The sequence below is a fragment of the Mauremys reevesii genome, linkage group 1 (assembly GCF_016161935.1).
Source record: "Mauremys reevesii isolate NIE-2019 linkage group 1, ASM1616193v1, whole genome shotgun sequence".
Taxonomy (NCBI): domain Eukaryota; kingdom Metazoa; phylum Chordata; order Testudines; family Geoemydidae; genus Mauremys; species Mauremys reevesii.
The window spans coordinates 8,701,009-8,711,746 of NC_052623.1; the positions used below are offsets into that span (position 1 = coordinate 8,701,009).

A 10,738-nucleotide genomic window follows, 5' to 3' on the forward strand; every position below is an offset into this window, starting at 1 on the left:
CTAGCAGCTTCTGCAGGTGTATATCCCCACTTTGTCACGAAGCTCTTTGGTTTTGATCCCATAAATGATAGGGTTGAGCATGGGGGGAAGGAGAAAATAGAGACTGGCCAAGATGATGAGAATATGGGGAGCGATATCCTGACCGAACCGGTGTGTCAGAATGGAGAAGAGGAAGGGAGGATAGGACGTCAGCATCACAAAGATGTGGGCTGTGCAGGTGCTGAGGGCTTTCTGGTGGGCTTTCTTGGAAGAGATTCTGAGGAGAGCCTTAATGATCAGACCGTAGGACAGGGCAATGAGCGTCAGGTCTAACCCGATGACTACAATTGCTACCACCAAGCCGTACATCCTGTTGATTGTGATGTCCCCACAGGACGTCTTTGCCACGGCTATGTGGTCACAGTACATATGGGGGATAATGCGGTTGGCACAGAATGGCTGCCTGCTCAAGAGCAGGGGCAGAGGAAGAGTGCAAAGAACTGCTCTCATCAAACCAATTAGCCCCAGCTTAGCTATTCGTACATTGATGAGAATGGTGGTGTATCTCAGAGGGTTACAAATGGCAACATAGCGATCAAAGGCCATTGTCACAAGGATAGCTGAGTGCATCACAGAAGATGTGTGAAGGAAGAACATCTGAGTGAGGCAGCCACTCACAGTAATGCCTTTCAAATCGAACCAAAATATACACAGTGCCTTCGGCACAATGAAGGTGGGCGTGGCGATGTCTGTGAGCGCCAGCATGCAGAGCAACAGGTACATCGGCTTGTGCAGAGTCTTCTCTTTGCCTACAACAAACAGAATCATGGAATGTCCAAAAAGACCAATAATGTAGACCATAGATAAAGGGATGGAAATCCAGATGTGGGAAGCTTCCAGGCCAGGAATGCCTGCTAGGATGAGTGTTGAAGGATCAAAGGGGGTGAGGTTAAAAGCTCCCATGAGGTGGTCGATGCATCGATTGGGATCAGAAGTGCTCAAGGTGCCTGTAAAGTGAAAGAAGCACAGAGAGGGGAAGTTACATGCTTTATAATAAACAGTACGGTGAATATTTTATAGTGATTACCAATCTAGAAAGGGGGGTAAGCAGTGAGGTGACAACATCTGCAGAAGGCGCCAGATTATTTAGAGCATAGTCAAGTACAGAGAAGTCGTCAGAGGGAGCTAACCAAGTGACGTGAATGGGCAGCATGATGGCAGATGAACTATGATAGCAATAACTGAAACGTGAATGCTAATTGGACGGAAAATCTTGATCTCCTCAAACACCTAACAAGGTTCTAACTTAAAGGTATGAATTCAGGACCAGGACCTGTGAGTCACAGCTTTGTGAAACCCGGCTCAAAGTTCAAGCATGGACAGTAACTTAGCATTGGGATCCAGAAGGAGAGGAATAGGAAATCATAGAGAAAATACAATGCCATGAGATCAGTCAGTCAATGGTTCACCCTCCTCTGGACTCCTCTGTGTAGTACTGGGCACCCTTCTCACACAGGATATTGCAGAACTAGAGGGGTTCAGGGAAGGGCAATGAAAATGATCAAGGGCCCGGGGAAACAATCATACAGAGAGAGATTGAAAAGCCTGAGATTGTTACCTTACAAAGGAGATGAATTAGAGGGGACATGAGAAAAGTCTGTAAAATACTGACCGTTAGAGAGTAGATTGAGAATGTGTTTTCCCTGTTTCATGACGCAGGATCAAGAGGACAATTAAATACACTGAAATATGGCAAATTTAAAACAGAAAAAAGAGTGATTTCTTAACTCAATTACTAATTAGACTGAGAAACTCATTGCCACAAGTGGTAGCTGAGGCCATGAGCTAAGTAAGAATCAGGAAGGGTTTGGAAATTTGCATGGACAGTGAGACTATCCAGTTACAATAGTTACAGCTAAATAAATATTTTGGAAAGCCTAGATACCAAAGTATTTCAGGGCACAAGCCAATCTGTAGCTGTAAGGCATTAAGATGACAGCCTCTTCATGGTTAGGTTATCCCCCCATCCTCCTAGTGCTGGGTTTCTTACATCTTCTTCTGCAGCACCAGGGGCTGTCACTGTTAGAGAGAGGACACTGGACTAGATGGACCATAGGCTTGATCCATGATGAAAATTCCTATGTTGGAAAGGAGCCACATTTCCCCTATGGAAACAGACATTATCATGCTGTACTCAACAAATGTGTATGAAGGGCACAGGGGTCTTGGTATTTAAAGCTACAGGCCTGCACCTGTGGTAATTCTCTTATTTCTTTTGGTGAGACACTTTGTGGCAGGCACCCAGATATGTGTGACACTATGTCTGCACTACTGCAGTAAGTCAACCTAAATTACGCTACTCCAGCTTGGTGAATAATGTAGCTGTAGTCGACATAACTTAGGTCAACTTACTGCAGTGCCTACACTGTGCTGGGTCAACAGAAGACACTCTCCCATCTACGTACCTTATTCTCCTCCTCTGGAGATTCATACTTCATACTGTTTGGTGTTTGGACCAGGTCAGGATGGTCCAGCTCTGGGTCCTAGGGTAGGGAGCTTGGAGGCACCTCACTCATGCAGAGGAAGAGCTGTGGTGAGCATGGGGCAGCTCAGAGGTTGTGGGATCCAGGGATGACTGAGGAGCATGGAGAAGACACTGGTGACCAGCGTGCTGTTGGAATAAGGGCAGCCTGGGATGAGGAAGGCGAGTATGGAAAGGGGGTCAGAATATGATGGGAGTTTGAATCAGCTGAGGAGCAAAGTGTGACAGGTTCCCCATTGAGTGTCTCCTGGAACTGGGGTACCACTGAGCCTCTGACTCACCAGACTGGCGTCCCTCTTTCTATGTGCTGCCATGACAAGCTGCAGACCCGCTCCCCTCCTGCATCTCTACCAGCATTCAAACAGGCAGGACTCCCTGCCTTATATAGCTTTAGCATATGGTGGGAACCTTCAAACAGCTGCTCTCTGGCCAGCCATTGCATGAGACCACAATACAGAGGCTACAACCAAAATCACTACTAACTCCCTAGGCTAGGACCCAGAGTGGGACCATCCTGCCCTGGTCCAGACTCTGAACAGTATGAATTTGTTACCTGGTTCACCCCTGCCTCAATGTGGGGAGGACAGTTCACACTTGTGGTAACCAAACTGAAATTTGCCCCCCAGACACTTGTTTTAAAGACACACTGGTTTAGATTAAAATATAAAACAAGTGTATTAACTACAACAGATAGATTTTAAGTTATTATTAGGGATAGCAAACAGATCAAAGCAGATTACCAAGAAAATATACAAAAACGCGAACTAACCTTAAGACACTAATTGAATTAGCAGTTTCTCACCCTGATTGATGATACAAGCCGTCTGGCAGATTCTCAAGGCACAGATTCTCAAAGCACAATCTTCATTTGCTTTGCAGCCTGGGTTTATCTGGTTTGAATACACAGGCTAGAAATCCCTGTAGCCTGGGTACAACACTTCTTCCAATTCATTCTTTTTTCCTCACTTGTTTCCAGGAGTTGTCTACTGTGGGGAGTGAAGAACCACTGATGATGTCACTCCCTGCCTTATACAGCTTTAGCGGGAACCTTATGTTTCAACACTTGGTTCTCAGACCAGTTTGTTGGAAATGTACAGACTCCCCAAGGCGAAGTCCAGAGTTATGTGGCCTGGTCACATGCCCTTGTAGAGTCGTAGCTTCCACGACTTTTAGGTAAGGCAGTGAGTCTGTCACGGATGTCACGGTAGTCACAGATTCTGTGATTTTCCAGGACATCCATTGGCTTCTGCAGTCAGCAGGTGTGACTGACCTCATGGCCACCCGAGCAGCTCAAGCAGCCCCGGGGCCAACTGTACCACCCCCCACCCCACAACAGTGGCCGTCCTGGGCCCCCTCCGGCCAGCAGTGGTGGCAGCCCCAGCCCGCCCCATGCTAGCAGAAGCATGGTGGTCCTGGGCTGCCCCCTGCCAGCAGTGGCTGCTGTGATCAGGCCATCCCACCCCAAGCACCAGTGGGCACCCTGGAGCACCCCCCAGCACCAGTGGGTGACTTGGAGTGCCCTCCCAGTACCAGCGGCCTCCACAGAGCCCCTCCAGCACCAGCAGGTACCTCAGAGCCCACCCTCAAGAGCAGCAGCTATGCCCCCCAGAACACCAAATCTTAGCCTTACTTATAGGCTGTCTCAAGTGTTCTCAGGAAGCCTCATCAGGTGGAAGATCAGTTTTTTCCTAAGGCCTATTGTTTTCCCTAATGAGTCATCGGGCTGAGTAGGCCCTTCCCAACCAGCTATCTAGACTGAGAGCATCTTGCCTAGTGAGCCTTACCCAGGTGTAACTACATGTGAAATACAGATATGAACTAAATATTCATAATGTGGCAAAGTCCCGTCTCAGTCTCCCCAGCCTCTGCTGTTTTTAGCTCTGGTGAGACCAGCTAGGGTAATGCAGTCCCCCTTAGGACTCAGGGGAAGTCTGTCCCCTGTCTTCTCACCAGTCTTAATTAAAGTATTTTTACCCTGCCTTGTAGGAGAGCGTCCTGCCACTCTTCCTGGGAAGGCTTGCTGCTCCAATACTCCTGGTAGCCAGGCTCCTTCTCTCTCTGCTTTCACCCCCCCCTTCCTTCCTCCCAGGAAGGGGTTTAAAAAGGTCTCAGGCAGCTCCAAGTTGTAACCAGCTGATCCTAATTACCCTCAGGTAGCTCCCCTCAGCTGATTCTAATTTGCTACCCCAGCTGAACCTGCTTGACCTGTAGTTGCCTCTCAGTTGATAAGGAGGAGGGCCTTTTAACCCTCTGGGACTGACTCCTCCCCCCCTCTCTGGCAACTGTCTGTCCTGAGTTTATCACACATCCCCCCCCCCCTGCTCAACACTACAGGGTTGGGCTACTTGGGTCGGCAAAACAGTGTACCCTTGAAAGGCCATCCGCGTTGCCATGCTTGATTCCAGACCTATGTTGTACTCTGAAGTGGAAGGGTTGTAGCGACAGGAACCACCTGGTCACTCTCGCATTTTTCTCTTTGTTTTGGTGCATCCACTTCAGGGGAGCATGGTCCGTGACAAGGGTAAACTTCCGTCCGAGTAGGTAATAGCGAAGACTTTCAATGGCCCACTTTACGGCCAGGCATTCCTTTTCAACTACGGCATATTTCCGTTCCCTGGGCAGGAGTTTCCTACTGAGGAACAGGACGGGGTGTTCTTCCGCTCCAACCAGTTGTGAAAGCACCGCTCCCAACCCAACTTCTGAGGCATCCGTTTGCAAGATAAACTCCTTCTCCCAGTCTGGAGCCACCAGCACTGGGTCAGTGCAGAGCGCGGTCCGCAGATCTGCGAATGCCTCCTCAGCCGCGCTAGACCATTTCACTATATCTGGGCCACGGGCTTTCGTTAGGTCAGTTAGCGGGCATGCCCTGGTGGCGAAGTGGGGGATGAACCGCCTGTAGTACCCCACCAGCCCCAAGAATGCTCTGACCTGTTTCTTCCGGACAGGTCGGGGCCAATTCTGTATTGCCTCTAACTTGTTGAGTTGGGGCTTTACCACACCTCTCCCCACTATATATCCAAGGTATTTGGCTTCTGCTAGCCCAATTGCGCATTTGGAGGGATTTGCAGTCAGCCCTGCCTTCCTCAAGGTGTCCAGGACTGCTTCCACCTTCCCCAAGTGCGTCTCCCAATCCGGACTATGGATAATGACGTCATCAAGATAGGCGGCCGCATACCTGCCATGTGGGCGTAACAGTTTGTCCATGAGTCGTTGGAAGGTGGCAGGAGCCCCATGTAAACCGAACGGGAGGACAGTGTATTGATACAGTCCCTCTGGAGTTGAAAAGGCCGTCTTCTCTTTGTCGGCCCTGGCCAAGGGAATTTGCCAATAACCCTTAGTCAGGTCAAGGGTGGACAAAAATCGTGCTTTCCCCAGTCGGTCAATTAGCTCATCTATCCGGGGTATAGGGTACGCATCAAATTGGGACACCTCATTCAGTTTCCGGAAGTCATTGCAAAACCTCATACTGCCATCCGGCTTAGGTACTAGGACCACTGGGCTTGACCATTGGCTATGAGACTCTTCAATGACCCCTAGCTTCAACATTTTCCTGACTTCTGACTTGATCTCTTCTCTTTTCGCCTCCGGGATCCGGTATGGCTTTACATTCACCTTCACTCCCGGCTCTGTGAGGATGTGATGGTGAACCTCAGTAGTCCGGCCTGGCTTTTCTGAGAACACGCCCTGGTTGCGCTCAATCATGTGGATCACCTCCGCTCGTTGGTCAGAGGTCAATTCTGGGGATATTCCCACTTGGCCAGGCAGGTTGCTCGGGAGGGGGTGACCCTATAGTGACCACATGCGCTTCTCTGTCTTGCCAAGGTTTCAACAGGTTCACATGATAGATTTGTTCCAGCTTCCGGCGTCCGGGCTGTCGGACTTTGTAATCGACCTCTCCAACGGCTTCTATTATCTCGTACGGCCCCTGCCATCTGGCCAGGAGCTTGCTCTCTGCTGTGGGTACGAGTACCATCACCCGATCTCCCACCTGGAATTTTCGGGTCGTCGCCTGGCGATTGTAATATGTTTGTTGGGCCCCTTGTGCTCTCTCCATGTGTTCCCGCACTATGGGAGTGACTTGGGCTATCCTGTCTTTCATCTGCAACACATGCTCGATGACGTTTCTCCCTGGGTTCGGCTGTTCTTCCCAACTTTCTTTGGCAATGTCCAGTATGCCGCGGGGGTGGCGACCATATAACAGTTCGAACGGGGAAAACCCAGTCGAAGTCTGAGGCACCTCCCTGATCGCAAACATTAGGTACGGTAGCAGGGTGTCCCAGTTCCTCCCATCCTGGCTCACCACCTTCCGTATCATGTTCTTCAATGTCCTATTAAAACGCTCGACGAGGCCATCGGTCTGTGGATGATAGACTGATGTCCTTAGGGTCCTTATGTGGAGCATTGCACATAGATCCTTCATTAATTTAGACACAAAGGGAGTTCCTTGATCTGTCAGGATCTCTTTGGGTATTCCCACTCTAGCGAAAATTTGGATTAATTCTTTAGCTATGGTCTTGGACGTAGTGTTCCGTAGGGGAATGGCCTCGGGGTATCGGGTGGCGTAATCTAGCACCACCAGTATGTGCTGATGGCCCCGGGCTGATCTTTCTAACGGCCCTACTAGGTCCATAGCTATCCGCTCAAAGGGGACTTCAATAATCGGGAGAGGTACCAAAGGTGCCCTTAAGCGGGGTCGGGGCCCGTGTAACTGGCATTCTGGACAGGAGGCACAATATCGTCGGACCGCTGCATATATTCCAGGCCAAAAAAACCTCTGTAGAATTCGGTCCAGGGTTTTATCTACCCCTAGATGTCCCCCGAACAAATGGCTGTGAGCTAGCTCCATCACGCCTCTGATGTTTCTGTGGTACTAGGAGCTGTTCCACGACTTGCTCTTGGATACGGACAACACGGTACAGCAGATCCTTCTTGATCATATAATACGGCCCTGGGCCCTTGGCTCTCCCTTCCACAGGGACCCCATTCACCTCCACTACTTCTTTGCGAATGTTCTGGTATACTGGATCATTGGCCTGATCCTGTCCAAAATTCTCTAGTGAAGTTCCAAGTTGCCCAAACTCAGAGGGTTCTATCTCCCCCTCTTCTTCAAGGGAGGTCCCTGGGGAACTGGGCCCGGCTACTGGCTCCCCAACCTCTTGCCTAGTCCCCTCGTCCGTTGGGCCAACTCTCTCCCCTACGAGTATAGGCTTCTGATTCTGGGCCAAGATGCTCGTTCCCCTCCTCTTATCTGCCCTCCTTTCTCGCCGAGTCTTCCTGGTTTTCCCAGGGGGCGAGAATAAGTCCTGGGCAAATTCTTGGAAGGCTGGGGGGTTGCTAGCTATTGAGGCCACCCCATTGCTCTCTGGAGTGTTATCTTCTTCTGACTCCTCTCCAGGAAGTAGACTGCCAAACCCTGGGAAGTCTCGTCCTATGAGGACTGGGTAGGGGAGTTTTGGGACCACCCCCGCCATCACCTTAGTGGGGTTTCCTTGGACCTCTATTTTCACTCGGATGGTCGGATAGTAATTTACATCCCCATGGACACAGGATATCCCTGTGCGCTTGGCCCGGGATAGTTTATCATACCCGACCAGCTTTCCCGAGACCAGCGTGACTGCACTTCCTGAGTCTACTAACGCGGTGGTCTTTATACCATTCATTTTGACTTGCCTAGTATATCTATGAGGGACCATCGCTACTCCTACTAGGCTTATCAGGTCACATGACTCTTCTAGATTTCCCAGGTCGCATTGCATGGGCTCCTCTAGGTTTGGGCATTGGGCAGCTATATGCCCTATCTCTCCACATGCATAGCATCGGTACCCTCCTCGGGGCAGCCCCTTAATTTTTGGGCTGTGGGCCTTACCCCCGAGTCTCTCTCTCCCAGTCCCCAGGTCCCTCCGAGTACTTTGGCTGCTCTTCGTTCTCCTTCTTCCCTGCCATAGTTCGGCCTGGAGCTATGGCAACTCGGGCCCTTGGTACGTAGCCTTGCCTCCTATCCTGGCGCCTCCCTTCCCCAATGGTCCGAGAGAGTTCCTGTGCTGCTAGATGTCTCTCTACAAGGGCAACTAGCTCATCAAAGGAGGAGGGATCATTTTGACTGACCCATCCTCGTATGTCCGGCGGTAGCCCTCTCATGTACCTGTCCACAACTATGGTTTCCACGACTTCCTCCGGCCGGCGGGTCTCGGGGCACAGCCATTTCCGGGCCAGATGGATCAGGTCAAACAGCTGGGACCTCGGGGCTTTGTTGGCTCGGTATTTCCACTCGTGGAACCTCTGCGCCCTTATAGCTGTCGTCACGCCAGACCTTGCCAGGATCTCCGCCTTTAGCTGGGAGTAATTGGAAGCTGCTTCTGTTGCCATATCAAAATACGCTTTCTGTGCCTCCCCACACAGAAAAGGTGCCAGGATACTGGCCCACTGGTCTTGGGGCCAGGCCTCCCGCCGGGCCGTCCTCTCAAACGCAAGGAGATACGCCTCCACGTCATCATCCACTGTCATCTTCTGTAAGTAGCGGCTGGCGTGCAGGGGCCGAGTCCCATGGGGGCCGTGCGTTAGGGTGGTCAGGGCCTTTAGCTGGTTCACAACCTCATGCAAGGTGGCTCGATCCTGAGCCGCTTGGCTCATCAGGAGTTGATTTGTCTCCTGCTGCATTCGTACCGCCTCCTGCTGGGCAGCCATCTGCACCCTGGTAGCTTCTTGCTGGGCCGCAGTGGCCTGCACCAATGCCTTCACTACATCTTCCATTTTTTTTTTTTTTGGGGGTGCTTTTACCCTGCCCCGAGACGGTTTGCCGCAAAGTCTCACTCAATCCCACTCCTGACACCACGTGTGGCAAAGTCCCGTCTCAGTCTCCCCAGCCTCTGCTGTTTTTAGCTCTGGTGAGACCAGCTAGGGTAACGCAGTCCCCCTTAGGACTCAGGGGAAGTCTGTCCCCTGTCTTCTCACCAGTCTTAATTAAAGTATTTTTACCCTGCCTTGTAGGAGAGCGTCCTGCCACTCTTCCTGGGAAGGCTTGCTGCTCCAATACTCCTGGTAGCCAGGCTCCTTCTCTCTCTGCTTTCACCCCCCCTTCCTTCCTCCCAGGAAGGGGTTTAAAAAGGTCTCAGGCAGCTCCAAGTTGTAACCAGCTGATCCTAATTACCCTCAGGTAGCTCCCCTCAGCTGATTCTAATTTGCTACCCCAGCTGAACCTGCTTGACCTGTAGTTGCCTCTCAGTTGATAAGGAGGAGGGCCTTTTAACCCTCTGGGACTGACTCCTCCCCCCCCCCTCTGGCAACTGTCTGTCCTGAGTTTATCACAATAACTTCAGCTACTTCTTTCCACCAGTGAAATAACAACAACAGTAGGAAACAGAGTAAAGGTTGTGACATCCAGGCTGTATTTCTGTGGCAAATAGACGCTGAGATCCACCCAAACACACTCGGGGCTAGGAAAGGTCCCAGCATTGGCCTTGCACCAACAATCACAAAGAAAATTTTAATTTCAGTATCGCGGCCCATGCGTCCATGCACATGCTACTCCCCACCTCTACCACCCCAGTGGTGCTTGCCTACCCTGTACAACCCAGGCCTGTCCCCACCACCTTCAGCGCTGCCTGCTTCTCTTGGTACACCTCATTCCCTGCCCTAACAACCCTCAGCATTGCCCTCCTGTCTTTGTACACACCACTGCTCTCCCCCACAACCCTCAGTGCTGCCCACCTGCCCGTGTACAACCCGCTCTCTTTCCCAGAACCCACAGGGCTGGCCACCTGTCCATATACATCTGACTCCCTGCTCCAGAACCCCCAGAGCTGGCCTCTTGTCCATGTAGTTCCCCGACCCCCACAACTTCCAGCCCTACCACACAGTGATACCCCTCACCCAGGTCCCAAACCAGGTGCCAGACCCCAGAGCAACAGTGACAGCTCACAGAAGCACTTCCTCAAACTATGTTAAACTCAGTGTCTGATGGCACCAGGGAAAAGGGGGAGAGCCACCTGAACTGCCTGTCTGGGGGCAAAGGGAATCCCAGCAGCAGAAGCTCAGCCTGTGCAGGGAAGGAGAGAGGGACAGACCCAGAAGAAGGGAGAGAAGATGTGGACACTAAAAGAGCCAGTGTGAGCAACTCTTCCTCAAAATGCCAAAACTTTAATTTATTGCAGCCTGCTAGAAACCCAGACACCCCTTCCTGAGGCTGCTTTTCCATGCTGGCAATTGCTGACATTGCCA

The 10,738-nt window shown here is 51.2% G+C and overlaps 1 protein-coding gene across 1 annotated transcript; it reads right to left on the reverse strand.

Moving 5' to 3' along the window:
* Positions 1-942, reverse strand: LOC120398795 (olfactory receptor 52B2-like). The gene has a single exon (XM_039526485.1). It carries the CDS (start codon positions 940-942, stop codon positions 1-3), a length of 942 nt encoding a protein of 313 aa, XP_039382419.1.
* Between the last annotated feature and the right edge of the window lie 9,796 nt (positions 943-10,738).